This window comes from Vanellus vanellus (assembly GCF_965231255.1).
Source record: "Vanellus vanellus genome assembly, chromosome: 30".
Classification (NCBI taxonomy): Eukaryota; Metazoa; Chordata; class Aves; order Charadriiformes; family Charadriidae; genus Vanellus; species Vanellus vanellus.
Genome location: NC_138935.1, coordinates 735,070 through 751,295, shown reverse-complemented (window position 1 = coordinate 751,295; position 16,226 = coordinate 735,070). Strand labels below are relative to the sequence as shown.

Genomic DNA, 16,226 nt, shown 5'->3' with positions numbered 1-16,226 from the left:
AACTCAGCCCAACACCAGCGAGAAAGAAGACAACGTTGGAAAACGGCCACGATTTCAGGGGCAGCTCCCCACCCATGCAAAAAAAAAAAAAAACAAAAAACCAAAAAAACTCAGAAAAGGCCACTGGATGTAGACACCGGGGACTGTCCCGAAGAGTTAAGGTGAGATTAGCAAGAGCTGCACCTCCGTTGGGTGTCTGGTCTCATGACTTGCATATCTTTTCTGGACAGAGTTCAAAGGCGGGCCGTAAAAAAAAAAAAAAAAAGCCCAGCAGTTGGCAAACACACTTTGGGATGGGCTACACGTGAGCTGCTCCGCTCCAGAAAACGGTTTAGAGGCACCTGGAGGTCTCTGCTCAACCCAAGATCAAACCAAAGCATGATTTCCTACACTGGAGCACTTCACGTGGGGATCCACCTTGCAAGAACGACATGATTCCCACCGCCCTGAACACCCCTAAAACTCATTCTGAAGCTTCACAATGAAAAGTAGGACACTGCCACAAGGTCTCATCACCCCACCACAGCCCAGATCTAGGACAGACCTTGGAATTGCAAGGCCTGAGTATACTTTGGCCTCTTCAGCCTCTTAATTTTATTTCCCAGGCTCCTGTAGACCAACTGCTCCTGCTGTTTGCTCCTGCCTCTCATCTGCAAATCCCGACCCCCAAGAAGGGTCATCCAGATGCTCTTCGGAACAACAACGATCGAGAAGAGGTGGGGCAGACAGCAGCATCTCAAGACCCTCACATACACACTCCGTGACAAAGAATTCAAGACTTAGTTAAGGAAGAGTTTAAGGGTTGGGCTTGTAAACCACGTGAACATCTACCAGAAGACCAGTTTCTTGGGTTTTGGTGTCTCCCTGGGCAGGGGGCTGTCCAGCCACCAGTCGGGGCAGCTCAGACCAAGACAGACGCACAGACTCAACCAACAGTTGAGCAACAGCAGAAATTGCTCTTCAGAAACCACCATTTGAGAGACCAACACTCCCTTCATGCAAGCCCCAAACGCCGCTTCCCTTCTCCATCTCTTTGCTTATAGCTGTTGGCAACTGAGGCGAAACAGGCCCGTCACTGGTGACCTGCTCGGGGACAGGAGGACACCACCAAGAGCAAAGCAAGAGATGTTCCTTCAGCTGCGGCGAAATGATGTTAAACCATTATTTTGCACAATTTCCAGACACGAGTTCTCCATCTCGGGCACGTGCAGGATGCTTTCCCTTCCCTGGAGCACAGCATTGAACCGCAACCACCAAATACCACCCACCGCTTTAGCACATCTGGACAGGTTGGAGAGGTGGGCCCACGCCAACCTCAAAGTTCAACAAGGCCAAGTGCAAGGTCCTGCACCTACGTCAGGGCAATCCCATGCACAAATCCAGGCTGGGCGGAGAATGGTTGGAGAGCAGCTCTTAGGAGAAGGACCTGGGGGTGCTGATTGACGAGAAGCTCAACATGAGCCGGCAGTGGGCGATCACAGCCCAGAAGGCCAACCGTATCCTGGGCTGCACCAGAAGTGTGGCCAGCAGGTCAAGGGAGGGGATTCTGCCCCTCTACTCTGCTCTGGTGAGACCCCACCTGGAGTACTGCCTCCAGCTCTGGAGCCCCCAACATAGGAAAGACATGGACCTGTTGGAGCAGGTCCAGAGGAGGCCACGGAGATGCTCCAAGGGCTGGAGCCCCTCTCCTATGAGAAAAGGCTGACAGAGTTGGGGGTGTTCAGCCTGGAGAAGAGAAGGCTCCGGGGAGACCTCATAGCCCCTTCCAGTCCCTAAAGGGGCTCCAGGAGAGCTGGGGGAGGACTTTTGACAAGGGCATGGAGTGATAGGATGAGGGGGAATGGCTTCAATCCGGAAGAGGGGAGATTTAGATTAGATATTAAGAAGAAGTTTTTCACTCTGAGGGCGGTGAGCCCCTGGCCCAGGTTGCCCAGAGAAGTTGTGGAAGCCCCATCCCTTGGAGGTGTTCAAGGGCAGGTTGGACGGGGCTTTGGGCAACCTGGTCTGGGTGGGGATGTCCCTGCCTATGGCAGGGGGTTGGAATCTTCAAGGTCCTTTCCAACCTAAACCATTCGATGATTCTCAAACCTCCAGTCAACCCATGTCCCCATGGGGTTGATTTGTCCTCCATCGGAGGTCCCTATCGCAAGCTCTGAATAACAGGCATTAAAAAAAAAAAAAAAAAAAAAAAAAAAAAAAACACATGCATCCTAAAATCATCTCGCTTTCTCCAGCTCCTCCCAGTACGGCTCTGGGTGCAGATGCTTTTTGGTATTTTAAGGCAAAATTGCAAGCGGACCATGCGCATCCACTCAACATCATCCGGATTAACGCGACACAAAGTCATCTTATTTATGGCCACACTCAAAGGTACCAGCGAGATGTCCGTAGGGCAGCTGTGCTATGGCGACACGTGGCTCAAAAATGGCAATTATTGGGTTTTTTTTTTTAGTGGTGGACCTGTTTGGATCAGCTCTGCAGCATGCAAGTCCTGGAGGAGTTTCTCAAGCCCTCACGGGCAGGTCTGTGGTGGGGTGGGGAGCACAGCCGTGCACCAGTTCCATCCAAAACCTGACACCCTGAGTTGCAGACGTGCACTGGCTCCGTCCAAAGACTGACACGCAAATTTGGGGCAATGCATCAGCTCTGTCTAACAGCCAATGCCCCAATTTGGGGCCGTCCATCAGCTCTGCCCAAAACCCAACACCTCAATTTGGGGCCACCCAGCAGCTCTGTCCAAAACTCGAGACCCCAATTCAGGGGCATCCACCGGCTCCATCCAAAACCCAACACCCCGATTTGGGGCCATCCACCAGCTGCATCCAAAACTCAACACACCAATTGAGGGCCATCCACCAGCTCCGTCCAAAACCCAACACACCACTTTGGGGCCGTTCATCAGCTCTGTCCAAAACCTGACATCCCGATTCCAGGTCACCCACCAGCTGTACCCAAAACCCAACACCCCAATTCGGGGCCACCCACCAGCCCCGTCCAAAACTCAACACCCCAATTCCAGGCCACCGATCAGCTCCATCCAAAACTCATCACCCCAATTTGGGGCCATCCACCAGCTCCATCCAACACCATCCATCTGAACCCCAACACTCCAATTCAGGACCGTCCACCAGCTCTGCCCAACACCCAACACCCTGATTTGCGGCCATACAAAGCAACCGGGAAACATTTGCTATTTGCAGCAATCTTTGACGCCTGCCACCCAATTTTAGCAGCGCACATGGCCCTTTGCAACATCTCACACCCGCAAACCACCCGGCACATCTCCAGCTCCAAATCCTTGTCGCCCCAGCCAGGAAAAACGATGCCATACAGCTTAAATCCAGCTTTTCCAGCGCCCAACGTCCAAAGAGCTCGATACATCACGAGCGGGAGCCTGAGCCCCAGTACCCATCCGCGTGTTGCGGATTCGGCTCGGGCATCCCTGGACCGCGACATCCATCCGCCGCCGGGAGTTATTGATTTCTACCGTACAGCCCGGTTGCCACCAGTGCTTTTCCACAGCTTCCTCCTTATCTCCATCCGCCCCGTGGCGGTTTGGTTATTTAAGCACCGTGCAGACTTTGCTCTTTCAAGCGAAGAAAAACCACCTTTGCCCTCTTCCCTGCTCCCATCCCCTCCGAAAGGATATTCCGGATTTACGGAGGAGGGAAGAGGGTTTGGAGAGTTGTTCAGGCTTCATCCACCACCTCCCGTGTCCCCACATGGTTTTGGGGTGAAAGCCACCCCCTTGGAGAGGCTTCGTTGTGGGTAAGGAGCCGGATAACGTGGCAACGTGGATCAGGAGCCAGCCCAACACACGGTGATCTGTCAGCGGTGCCACCAACCCCAAAACGACCCCAATTCAGGCAATTTCAGCCCGGCAATTCCCTCGTCCCACAAGATCCCCATGATACCTTACGCTCAGCCTGGAGAGCGGCTCCCGTTTCGCAGGGCGCCACTAGAAAAGCCCCTGCGGCGTCTAATGAGCTTTGCTTTAACGACGACAAAGGTGGCAATATCTCAGAGGCCAGGACTGAGGACATCTACGAGGACGCGCTCCGTGAGCGTGCAAGAACAAAGGCTGCGGAGCTCCCACCGTTGCCAATCCCTCTGGATTTCTCCCCATTTTGCAAGGGCAGCCAAGAGCACAGCCCAGATCCCTCCCTCCATACCAGTGCCTGGGGCACAAGGGGAAACTGAGTCACGGATGGAGCCCTGTAGCTTGAGATTATCCCTTTTTGCTTGAAATTATCCCTTTTTAAAATAATTTAAGGCAGACATCACCCTCTGGGCAGCGGCACCCCAAAACCAGGTTCTTTTCAGCACCACAGAGGGGGGATGAGGCCGAACGGGAGAGCATCGTTATCCCCCAGCGGCAATTAAAACCCAAATTACTGCCAACGCAAGGATGGGTCGTCCCCAAACCACTCCAGGCTGGAGAAGCGGATGAGGACAACTTCCCAATATCCACAGCACCAACAACCGTCACACTCCATGGCCTATTTCTGCCATTTAATTATTTTCCGAGAGCGTATTCGGAAAAGAAAAATACCTACAACCTACAACCCCACGGGACAGGCGAGCGCTGAGCTGTCGGGACAAGCCAGCGCCTTTCCCCCGGGGTCGTTCCTTGTGTGGGCAGCGGGCGCCGAGCCCACCTCCGCCCCGGGAACGTCGCGTCCTGCTCCTCGATGTCCCCGACGGGAGCGGAGGCAAACACGGCTCCGAGCATCCTTCCCCGGGCTCTTGTGCATGACTCAAGGCTCAAGTGGGCTCTTGAGCTTCATTCCAGCAGGGCGAAAAAAATAATAATAAAAAAAAAAAATATATATAAATATATATACATATAAAATAATCGAATCGCGCACGTGGATGCTGGAGAGGGGAGGGGATCTCCAAGCATCGGGATCAGCCTTTCCCGGGAACGATCTCAACTTCAAGAGCTCCTTAACGGCGCTGGGAGGGATGAATCAAAAAAAAGGTTTTTTGGCCCGTGACAGCGGTTCTTGCAAGTCAAGACCGGAGGGGGGGGGGGAAGGGGAGAAGGATGGAGAGGGGACGCAGAAGAAGGGATTAAAAAGAAAGGAGAAGGGAAGGGAAAGAGGAGGGGGGAAATAAAATAGGTGGAGAAAACAAAAGGGACACGGAGGTGGGACAAAGGCTGAGCCTCAGCCCCTGCCACATGCAGTCCATCTTGGGTATTGTCCTCGCTGTCAGACCTGTATAAATTAAAATCCCGGCGCCGTGAGCGCCTCCCCTACCTCCTTTCCCGCGGCACCGGCTCTTCTCGAACAGAAGAGAAAAAAAGAAATAGTCTGTGGAAGAAAAAAAACAAAAAAAAAAAAAAACAAACCCCAAAAAAACTTCTCTACCTCCAGCTTCCCCGGCAGCCGCACCACCGGAGGCCGCCGTGAGCTCCAGCATCCTTTGGGGAGCTCAAAGGGGTGATTTTCCCCCAAATTCGGAGGGTTTGTTGGTTTGGGGTTTGGGTTTTTGGGTTTGTTTTTTTTTTTTTTTTTTGGCGAGGGGGGAGATTTGGTCCTGCCAAGAGGATGAGGCAGTGCAGGGCGCTGCGCGGTGCCGAACAAGCCCGCGGGCTCCGGTTCTCCGCCAGCCCTTCCCTATCGCGTCGTCCCCCTCCCCCCAAAAAAAAAAAAAAAAAAAAAACACACAAACCACACAGTGGATTTATTTAGTCACTCAGATCCTAAAAAAAAAACAAAACAAAACAAAAAAACAACCAACAAACCCAAAAAAACAACCAAACACTCCTTCTTCCCCCCCCCCGCCACCGCCCTGAGCTAGAAGCGGCCCCGAATTAAACTTCCCTGCAATCACAATCAAAAATAACCCTAAAAAGCTCTAAATTGGGCATAAACGCGGCGGCGGCCAGATTTCCCCACCCGCAGCACAGGAAAGCCCTGGGGTTCCCATGGCGGGCAGGCAGCGGGTCGTTAAAGCAATTTGGGATGAAAACGCTCCATTTTAGCTCAAGCGCAGGAGCTGTTTGTACCTAAACTGGGCGTTTTCCCAGTCCTCCCAGTTCGGCACCCGGTCGAACCTCCCGGCGTGTGTCGGTTTGGGTTTTCCAGGCCAATATACGACGGATGAAATCCCGTCCTGCGGAAACGGGGATATTAAAACGTCGAGACCAAATCAAACCCCATCCCCGACGTTGACCCTCCGTCGCTCGGTCGCATCCTGTGCCAGCGACTCAACACATTTTAAGGCATAAAAGAGAAGATTTGGCTAAATCAAGATCTATCCAACAGCTCCGGTGCCGGGAACGGCAAATTTCGGGCTGATTATCTCACACCAGGACGGCAAACACCGTTTCCCCTCTTCTGCCTTTCTCGCGTTAAACCAACACACATTTTGCCTTGATTAATTTGGTTAATTAACACGGTAGCCCCCGGAACGAGGTCGCTGGTGGGGACGTGAGCCCCTGGCGTTGACTCGCTATGGGGCTTTGCCATCCACAGAGGGTGGCGAGCCCGTGTTGGGGACTTTGTGCCACTGCACGATGCCATGGGGACGGTGGTGACACCCCACACTGTCACAGCGTCCCCAGAGCAGGGTGTCCCTGTATTGGGGACCTTGTGGCACCACATGCTGCAACGTCAGGGACGTTGGTGGCACCCCACACTGCCACACCATCCCCAAACCACGATGTCCCTGCATTAGGGACATTAGTGACACTGCACGCTGCTGCATCGGGGACCTTGGTGACACCACGCACTGTCACAGCATCCCTAGAGCAGAACGTCCCCAAATTGGGGACCTTGGTGACACACCACACTACAACAGCAATCCTAAAGCATGATGTCCCCAAATTTGGGACCATAGCGACACCTCACACTGCCACAGCAATCCCAGAGCAGGATGTCCCCAAATTGGGCACCTTGTCATACTCTCACTGCCACAGCAATCCCAAAGCATGATGTCCCCAAATTTGGGACCATAGTGACGCCTCACACTGCCACAGCAATCCCAAAGCAAGATGTCCCCAAATTTGGGACCATAGTGACGCCTCACACTGCCACAGCAATCCCAAAGCAAGATGTCCCCAAATTTGGGACCATAGCGACACCTCACACTGCCACAGCAATCCCAGAGCAGGATGTCCCCAAATTGGGCACCTTGTCATACTCTCACTGCCACAGCAATCCCAAAGCAAGATGTCCCCAAATTTGGGACCATAGTGACGCCTCACACTGCCACAGCAATCCCAAAGCATGATGTCCCCAAATTTGGGACCATAGTGACGCCTCACACTGCCACAGCAATCCCAAAGCAAGACGTCCCCAAATTTGGGACCATAGTGACGCCTCTCACTGCCACAGCAACCCCAAAGCATGATGTCCCCAAATTTGGGACCATAGTGACGCCTCACACTGCCACAGCAATCCCAAAGCAGGATGTCCCCAAATTTGGGACCATAGTGACGCCTCACACTGCCACAGCAATCCCAGAGCAGGATGTCCCCAAATTTGGGACCATAGTGACGCCTCTCACTGCCCCAGCAATCCCAAAGCAGGATGTCCCCAAATTGGGGACCTTGTGACACCTCACACTGCCACAGCAATCCCAGAGCAGGATGTCCCCAAATTTGGGACCTGGTCATACTCTCACTGCCCCAGCAATCCCAAAGCAAGATGTCCCCAAATTGGGGACCTTGTGACACCCTACAATGCCACAGCAACCCCAGAGCATGACGTCCCCACATTGGGGACCTCATGGCACCATCCCCCAGCGCGGGGAGGAGCCGGGTGCCGTCCCTCCCACCCGCGCAGCCGACAGCACAACCACAATCCACCCCCCCCCCCAAAAAGCCCCAAATCCCCCCCCCCCCAAACCCCCTCCTCCCACCCCACGCACCCGTGGGACCCCCTCACCTCCACCCTCCTGCTCCATCGCTGGTGAGGACACGCAGCCGGGGGACAGGGATTGGGGGGAGGGGGGGGGAACCGAGGGGACCCCACGCCAACGCGACGCCGTGAGCGTGGTTAAGGGAGGAAGAACTGAGCAAAAAATCGACGTCTCAATGAGCTCCAACCGCCCCACCGATACGGGGAGGAAAAACTCCCCCGGGCGCGGGTTGATAAGGGCGCCGGCGATTCGGGAAACAAGGAGGGAACCGCAGCCGGCAGATAAAAGCTCGGCGATTCGGATCCCGCCTCGCCGGGTCCCACGGAGAAGTGGCACCCCCTGTTTCAACCCGCAGGGGGGACAGGGATGAGCCCCAAAATAGGAAAGGGGTGAAGGTTGGAGCATCTCCAGCCCCGTTGCCGCCATCCGCAACAATAAGTTGCCCAAACTGCTTCTAAAAGAACCCCCTCAAAAAAAAAAAAAATCCCGGTGAGCAGCCCGAAAGAGCAAGGAAAGGAGATGAGGCCACCAAAAAGCCACGAGAAGGGTCCTGGCGGGACGTGGCACCCAGCCCCCATCGCTCACGACGTTTCCAGCTGAAAACGGGGTGACGATTCGGGTAGCACGACCGGGGATGGGAAATCCCCCGGCAGCAGCTCCTTCCTCCTCACCGGCTCAAAGCTCAGTCGGGCAGAACGGAGCAGTTGCCCCCGAGCCACCGCGGTGCTCATCCCTCTGCTAAGGAGCCCGCGCTCCGCCGAGCTCGGCCGCCGCTCGCTCGCCACGATCGCCGGCACCGGAGTTTCTTCTTCCATCTCCTCTCCTGCATCGCTGTCCTTCGTGGGTCGTACCGCGCCGGGGTGTGCGGCCGCACTGGCACCGGTTCGGCGCTCACCGGCACGCAAGCAGGACACGCCGCTGCTCGGGAGGGATGCTCCACGCCGAGGGCACCCCAAAAACCAACTTCATTGTCGGGGGGGAGTGTCTCTCCCGGCAGCATCGGGCTCTGCCTGGTTCCGAAAACCTCCCGGCAGCTGCCAAACCACCCCCGGCTCACGGTCGGCGGCGCTCAGCAGATGCCGGAATAATTTTGCCATGATTTTGCTGTTGGAGGCATCAGAAGAACCCCAAAAGCTTGAGGTCGGCGGCACTGCAAGCATTTGTGTGGGGTCTTCCCACCCCCACAAGACCCTTAGACCGGCGTGCCAGTCTTCCCCTCCATTTTGGGTCATTTTGGACTATTTCACCTCGTTTTTTCAAGCTGAAGTCCGACAGGGGCTTGCCCAGCCCCTCCAGTTGCATCCCCTTAAGTCTGCCCATGAGCAGGGCTGGAGGTAGGTCCACCCGAAGCAGCCCAGGACCCAAGTTGAGCCCCACCACCCACCCAGAGCCAGGTTGGACACGCAGATGGAGATGTTCTCCATCTCCCAACGCAGCCCTCGCTATTTTTTGGGCACCAACTCCCTCCTTCTTTAAACACCGTCTTTAAAAACCTCATGTCCATCCCCTGGAGCTAATTTTCCACCCGTTGACCATGAAAGAACGGAGAGCTGCAAAGCTTCCCAGATCCAACGTGGTCCTTCCCCCCCCCATCTCGTGGTGGGTAAATAACAGCGGGACTCACCAAACAAGTCGCCTGCGCCAGGAGATAAGGTTTTAAGTCAACTGGTGATTGTAGAGATGGGCAAACTCATTACGAGGAAGCGGCGTTGAAGAGGAATCGCAGCCGGCAACTCCACTGCTATTACTGCTTCCAGATGGGGAAAAAGCCACCCACCAGCCAGGGGACAATTAACAAGGCAAATCACCTGCCGGTGGTGGGATCCATGACCACCACCCACCTCGTTTTCCAGTGAGGACGTGGGGATGGGGAAGGACAGGAGGGTTACAAACACATGGAGGGGTTCAGGTAGGACTCGGGATGGTGGAAGGACCTATCTGGCATTGAAATGATGGAGAAGTTGAGGTGGGACAGGGTTAATCGTTGAAAGCAGGCAGAGGACAGACACCAGACAACCAAGGATCTACAGATGAGTGGACAACTTGCAGCAGCTGCGCTTGACAGATAAGGAATTGTCCGGAGAGCTGCATACAAAGAGTTATAGTCAATGTCTCAACAACCAAGTAGAAACCAGTAACAACTGGAGTCCCTCAAGGGTCCATACTGGGACCAATGCTATTTATTATCTCCACCAACAACATGGATTGAGCACACCCTCAGCAAGTTTGTGGGTGACACCAAACTGAGTTGATACCTTGGGGGAAGGAATGTAATCCAGAAGGACCTTGACAGGCCAACGTGACTTCTTGATGGGCCAAGAAGTGGGCCAAGGTGAACCTCATGAAGTTCAATGAGGCCAAATGCAGGGTCCGGCACCTGGCTTGGGGCAATCCCCAGTATCAAATCGGGGGATTGAGAGCAGCCCAGTGGAGAAGGACCTCTTTGAGCGGGTCCAGAGGAGGCCACAATGATGATCCAAGAGCTAGAGCACCTCTCCAATAAAGAGAGGTTGCTAAGAGTTGGGGTTGTCCAGCCTGGAGAAGTGAAAGCTCTGGGGAGACCTTCTTGTGGCCTTTCCCTATATAAAAGGGGCTTATTTAGGGGGCTTACCAAGACTTGTAAACTGGAAGAGCATAGATTTAGATTGGACCTAAGGAAGAAATGTTTTATGATGAAGGTAGTGAGACGTTGGAGCACGTTGTTCAGAGAAATTATGGATGCTCCATCACTGGAAGTGTTCAAGATCAGACTGGATGGAGCTCTGAGCAACCTCATCTAGTAGAAGATGTCCCTGCCCACGGCAAGGATTTGGGCTAGATGGTCTTTGACAAGGGCAACACGGGGTCTCCAACCCAAACCGTTCTACGAAAACCTCCCTGCCCACCCAAGAGCCCTTGGAGGAGCTTCTTGAGAGCCAAACCATAGCCGGACCCAACAGGATCTCCCATGGGGGATGAAGATCCCCCACCCCATAACAGCACGTTCCCTCCAAGAGCAGCCAGCACACATAGAGGGGTTTCACGATGCCATGGACATCCCAGTATAGGTCCACACCAGCACTGGGAACCAACCACTCCTTGCCAGGGCCGCTCATGCCCTGTCACCCGCACAGCACCGGCGGTACGGCTTCCCCAGCACTGAGCGGTGGGGCAGAGGACGATACCTTTGCCTTGCAGCGCTAGAGGAACGTTTCCGCTTCGAGAAGAGGGGAATTCAGTGAGGCCAGGCGCAGGTGGCACCGTTTCACTCCGCTCGGCACAGCCGCGGCTTCACCAGCGATACCGAAAACACGTGTCACCACCGGTGCGGTAGTCCCCCACCTGTTCCACCCGTCCCACACCGACACGCGACGGAGCGCGACCACCTTGCACGGTGGCCCCTTTTGGGGACACCTTCGGTTTGGGGTACCGACGCCGTGCCAGGGGGATGAGGAGTCTCCAAAAAGCCACCAGCTTGACCCACCACCGGGTTTTGTGCCTGTTTGCAGTGCTGAAGCCGGGTGGCAGCACAACAGCACAGGGACGCTGTCCCGGCATTCGCATCCCCGTTTCTCCTTCCATCCAAATCACACGTTTCTCACCGTACCACGGTTCCCGTTTCGCCGCGAGATGCTGAGAGTCGGGGAACATCTCCGACACCAAAAGAGCAAACGCCTGCCGCAAACCGCCCCGGCGCGATGATGCGACCATCAGGCAAACCAACTGAATCGACCTGAGCATCACCGGCCATGCACGAACCACCAGGAGACATCCCCATCCCCCAGGAAGCCACCCCAACGGCGCCAACCGGGGACCTACCGGCCACGTTGTGTGCTTCCAGGGCAACGTCGGGCTCTTGGCGGGAGAGGGACGCGAAGAAATCAGGGTCTTCTTGCAATGGGCGCAGCTCAGCGCCGGAGGATCCCTTCCCCTCCCTGCTCATCGTCGCCAGATCATCCGCAGCGTAGAAAGCATCTTCCTCGAGCTCCGTCTCCGTTTCCACCGACGTCCCAGATAAAGCCGGGTTCTCCAGGGGCTTTTTTGCATCTTGAAGGAAAGCGGCTCTTCGTTCTTCGCCTTGGGGGCACTCAAGGGCAGGAAAAGTCTCTTTGTTTGGCTCCGGTGTCATTAACAGGGCTCTGCCTCCATCTCCTTGGCGCTCTGAGAAATTAGGGACAGCTTTCTCCATCCCTCGCCGATTGTGCTGTGTCACTCGGAAAAAAACACCGCGCCGGCACTCGGGAGGGTTGGCGGCCAGGGACTGCCGGCAAAATCTACAAGAAATAAGAGATAAAAGAGGAGAAAAATGAGAAAAGAGGCTGGATTTTGTAGAGGCGGAGGAGAAACGGTCACGGCTCGTGCTGGGAAACCCTCACGGCGGACACCGAAGCTCTCGGTGTCACGGAGATTGGGCAAGACGTCGGGTCCCATCGCTCATCCCTTGGGAAAATTAGTGCTGCCGGTAGCTGACACGGTGCCGGGTCCCTGCCGGAGTCAATGAACCCCAAAAGGTGTCGCTTCTCCCGGATACGGAGCTTTCCCCCCCCCCCCCTCTTCCACACCGCACTTTGCCGGGGCGACAGCTCGGGACGCTGCGGCCTCCCTCCATCCCCCGCCACGCACCCCCTAAAAAACCCTAATCAACCTCAAATTGATTATTTACCCCCCCCCCCCCAAAATATTCAATCCCCACGATGCGGCGCTGGGAAAAGGGCCACTTTGCGCCCCAGGGAGCTCTGCTCCACCACCATCCACCCCAAAATCGGGGTGGTCACCCCCAAAACAAGGAAGCGATGGGGGGGGGGGGGCCGGATTTTGGGATGTTGTGCCACATCCTTCCCCCGTATGAATCCAAGCGGATGGGACAAAGCGGTACCTTCACGCTGGGGGACCCCTCGAAGGGTTTGGGGAGCCCTCAAAGCGTTTGGGGATCCTTATGGGGAGGAGGAGGGCAACCACGTAGTGGCCACCCAACTGTGGAATCCCCCCTCAAAAACAAACCGTCGCCCCAAAACACCTTTCACCACCCGACGCAGGTTAAAGGGTGAAAAAGAAAATCCTCGGGAGAAATAAAGGAGAGAGCTCAGGACCCTGATCTCTGCTGGGTGGAGATGTCAGGTTGAATCCTGACCGGGGCGGGCGGAGAAGGGCGGAGGGGGGGGCGGAGGGGAGGAGAAAAAAAGAAAGAAAAAGGTGCTAAAAAGCTGAGTTTATCAGCTCCGCTGGAGAATAAAGGCACAGGAGGAGAGCGAAGGAGCTAAATTTACCCAGGCGAGGAAGGAGAAGGCAGAGAAGAGACTATAAATACCTTCAAGGTAAGAATGCAAATGAAGAGGGAATTATTTGAGCTGGCGCAAGATGTTTTTCCCTGCCCCCGGGGGGGGGGAGGGGGGGACGGGACCGAGGGAGGAGAACGATGGAGCAAACCCCAACACCCGGCGGCCACCACGAAATCTCGCCTGCCCCGAAGCATCCAGTGCCCAACGTTCCCCCCCCCACCCCGGAGAACGATGCCCGGAGTTGCCGTGGGTTAGTTTGCCAATAAGAAGTGAAAATAGGCGTTCAATTAAATAAATTAAAAATACATCGGCTCCGTGTGCCGGCATCTTTCTTCCAGGAGGATCGGCTGCTTCGGTTGGCTTCGGTTTTTACGGCTATTCCTCCGGTGGCATCCCAAAATGGCACCCGATGCCCGTGCCGTGCCGGCACGATGCTCTCACCCCAAAGAGCAGCGCCGCATCGATGCTTCCCCTCAAGTCCGTGGGAGGTTTTGGGGGAGAAACCCCCAAATTTGCAGATGTTTAGGGCTTTGCCGCGGTGGTGGCTTGGTACCGGTTGAGGGATGCTCTGCCGGGATGAAGCCACCGGGCTCTCCCCACACCGGTTTACCGGGAGGACGCAGCAGATCGTGGCATCACCTTTAACCCCCTCATCCACCTTAAATTCAACCGGACACACACGGCATTCCCCTTTTTACCGTGTGTCCCATCGTGCTGTGGTGGCTCATCCATCGTGCCGGCAAGGAGCATCGGAGAAACCTCCGCACGGCACGGTGCCGGCAGGACGGGAACCCCAGCAGCTGGCACGGTGACGGCACTTTCTCCCGGTGTTTCCCGGCGGCGTGCCATCAAACGGCCAGGAGTCACCCCAAAATATCTCGCCCCGCTGCAAGGAAAGAAAAAGGCACAGCAGAGCACTGGGTGCGTGGTGGCAATGTGCCGGCAAAGCAGGCAGGGGACAGGCAGGGGACAGGCAGGGGACAGGCAGGGGACAGGCAGGGGACAGGCAGGGGACAGGCAGGGGACAGGCAGCAGCACCCAGGCTCTGGGGGGAAAAAGCCATCACAGAGTTTTGCCTTTTTAATTGCAGCCGCATCTCAGCCCGGCCGGAGAATCCGGCGTATCCCCGAACCGGGCGAGAACGGGTGAAAAATCTCACAAAATGGGGTTTATTTTTAAAAGCTGCGTGTTTTTTTTTTTTTTTGGGGGGGGGGGGGGGGATGTGGGTTTGATGGCAGCCAAGTTCAGGATAGAATCTGGCATCCCTCAGGGACCACCAGCTCCTTTCCCCAGCATCCCTTCGGCACCGCGTTTGCCGGCTTGGTCTGAACCTTCGCTCACCAAAACGCGTCTCACCTCAGCTGTGCCGAAAACCCCCAAAACTGACGCCAAAAAATCCCCCCCCCCGCACCTCCCGCTCAGCATCACCCACCAAAACCCCCAAACCCAACCAAACGCGAGCCGGCGCAGCCCAGAGGGGGGAACATCAGTGCCTCACCACCACCTTCCTCACCAAAACTCCCCATTTTTCTAACTTTTCCCCCCCCTTTTTTTTTTTTTTTTTTTAAATTTTAGTTCCCATAATAGGGATCCATCCATCTGCCGTGGCGGCGGTGCTGCCTAAAAACCCACCGTCCTCCCCAAAAACCCGCTTGAGTGTTTTCAAGCTCACTAAGGCGGGGGGGGGGGGGGGGGGGGGGGGGGGAAGGGGGGATGGAGGGGGATAAAAATAAAAATAAAAAAAAAAAAAAAAAAAAGAGAGAGACCCAAAGCGCTCACCGTAAAGTTTAAAAAGCCTCTTCCCAAAGCTCCGCTCGCTTCCCTGCTCGCTTCCCAAAGCTCCGCTCGCTTCCCAAAGCTCCACTCGCACCAAGGGTGGAAGCCGGGAGTGCGGAAACCCTTCCCCCAGCCCATCGCCCCAGAGCCATGCAAAGGCGGAGCAGAATTGGGACAATTTAAATGCTAAACCGGTTAAGTGGGGACAATCGCTGCCTTCCCTGGAAGTCAAGAGGAAGGGGCCTTTCCCCAGGCCAAAACGCCTCCCGGGGTTACCCAGCGCGCTCGCTGCACGCTTGACTCGGAAGGCTTTGGCCGAGTGGTTTTTTTTCCCCCTGCGTGGCTTTTGATTTCCTTGCTGGGCAAGCAGGACCACGACGCAGGAGGACGGTGCCAGTTTTTCCCCCTTCGTATAGAATCACGACCAAAGCGCGCGGGGTCCGGCACACTCAAGTCGAGCGGGCGATGGACGCGTGGTTTTTTCCCCTGCGTGGGGTTTTTTTCCCCCCTTGCCGGGCGAGCAGGACCACGACGCAGGAGGACGGTGCCAGTTTTTCCCCCTTCGTATTGAATCGTGACCAAAGCGCGTGGGATCCGGTACGATCCTGGCACGCTCGAGTCAAGCGGGCGATGGCCGCGTGGTTTTTTTCCCCCTGCGTGGTTGTTTTCCTCCCCGGGAGAAAACGTGCGGCAGAGCGGTCACAGTGCAAGAGGACAGCGGTGGCTTTTTCCCCCCTCCACAGTGGATCATGACCAAGCGCAACGCATCCGGCACGCTCCCAGTGCGCTCAAGTCGAGCGGGCGATGGCCACGTGGTTTTTTCCCCCTACGTGGGGTTTTTTTCTCCCCTTGCCGGGTGAGCAGGACCACAACGCAGGAGGACGGTGCCAGTTTTTCCCCCTTCGTATTGAATCACAACCAAGCGCGCGGGGTCCGGCACTCTCGAGCCGAGCGTGCAATGGCGCGTGGTTTTTTCCCCCTACGTGGGTTTTTTTCCCCCCTTGCCGGGCGAGCAGGACCACGACGCAGGAGGACGGTGCCAGTTTTTCCCCTTCGTATTGAATCACGACCAAAGCACGCAGGGTCCAGCGCGCTCCCGGCGCGCTCGAGTCAAGCGGGCGATGGCCGCGTGGTTTTTTCCCCCTGCGTGGTTGTTTTCCTCCCCGGGAGAAAACGTGCGGCAGAGCGGTCACAGTGCAAGAGGACAGCGGTGGCTTTTTCCCCCCTCCACGGTGGATCTTTCCCCCCTCCACGGTGGATCATGACCAAGCGCAACGCGTCCGGCACGCTCCCGGTGCGCTCGAGTCGAGCGGGGCGATGGCC

At 55.9% G+C, this 16,226-nt stretch overlaps 1 protein-coding gene across 1 annotated transcript in view; it reads right to left on the bottom strand.

Annotated features, from left to right (window-relative positions):
- WIZ (WIZ zinc finger) overlaps window positions 1-16,226 on the bottom strand; it is a gene marked incomplete at both ends in the record, with an annotated part of 42,727 nt that overhangs the window by 25,457 nt on the left and 1,044 nt on the right. The window contains one exon of the mRNA XM_082496711.1: window positions 11,668-12,122. Coding sequence (XP_082352837.1) covers window positions 11,668-12,122 — 455 coding nt within the window. The remainder of the gene's footprint in view (window positions 1-11,667; window positions 12,123-16,226) is intronic.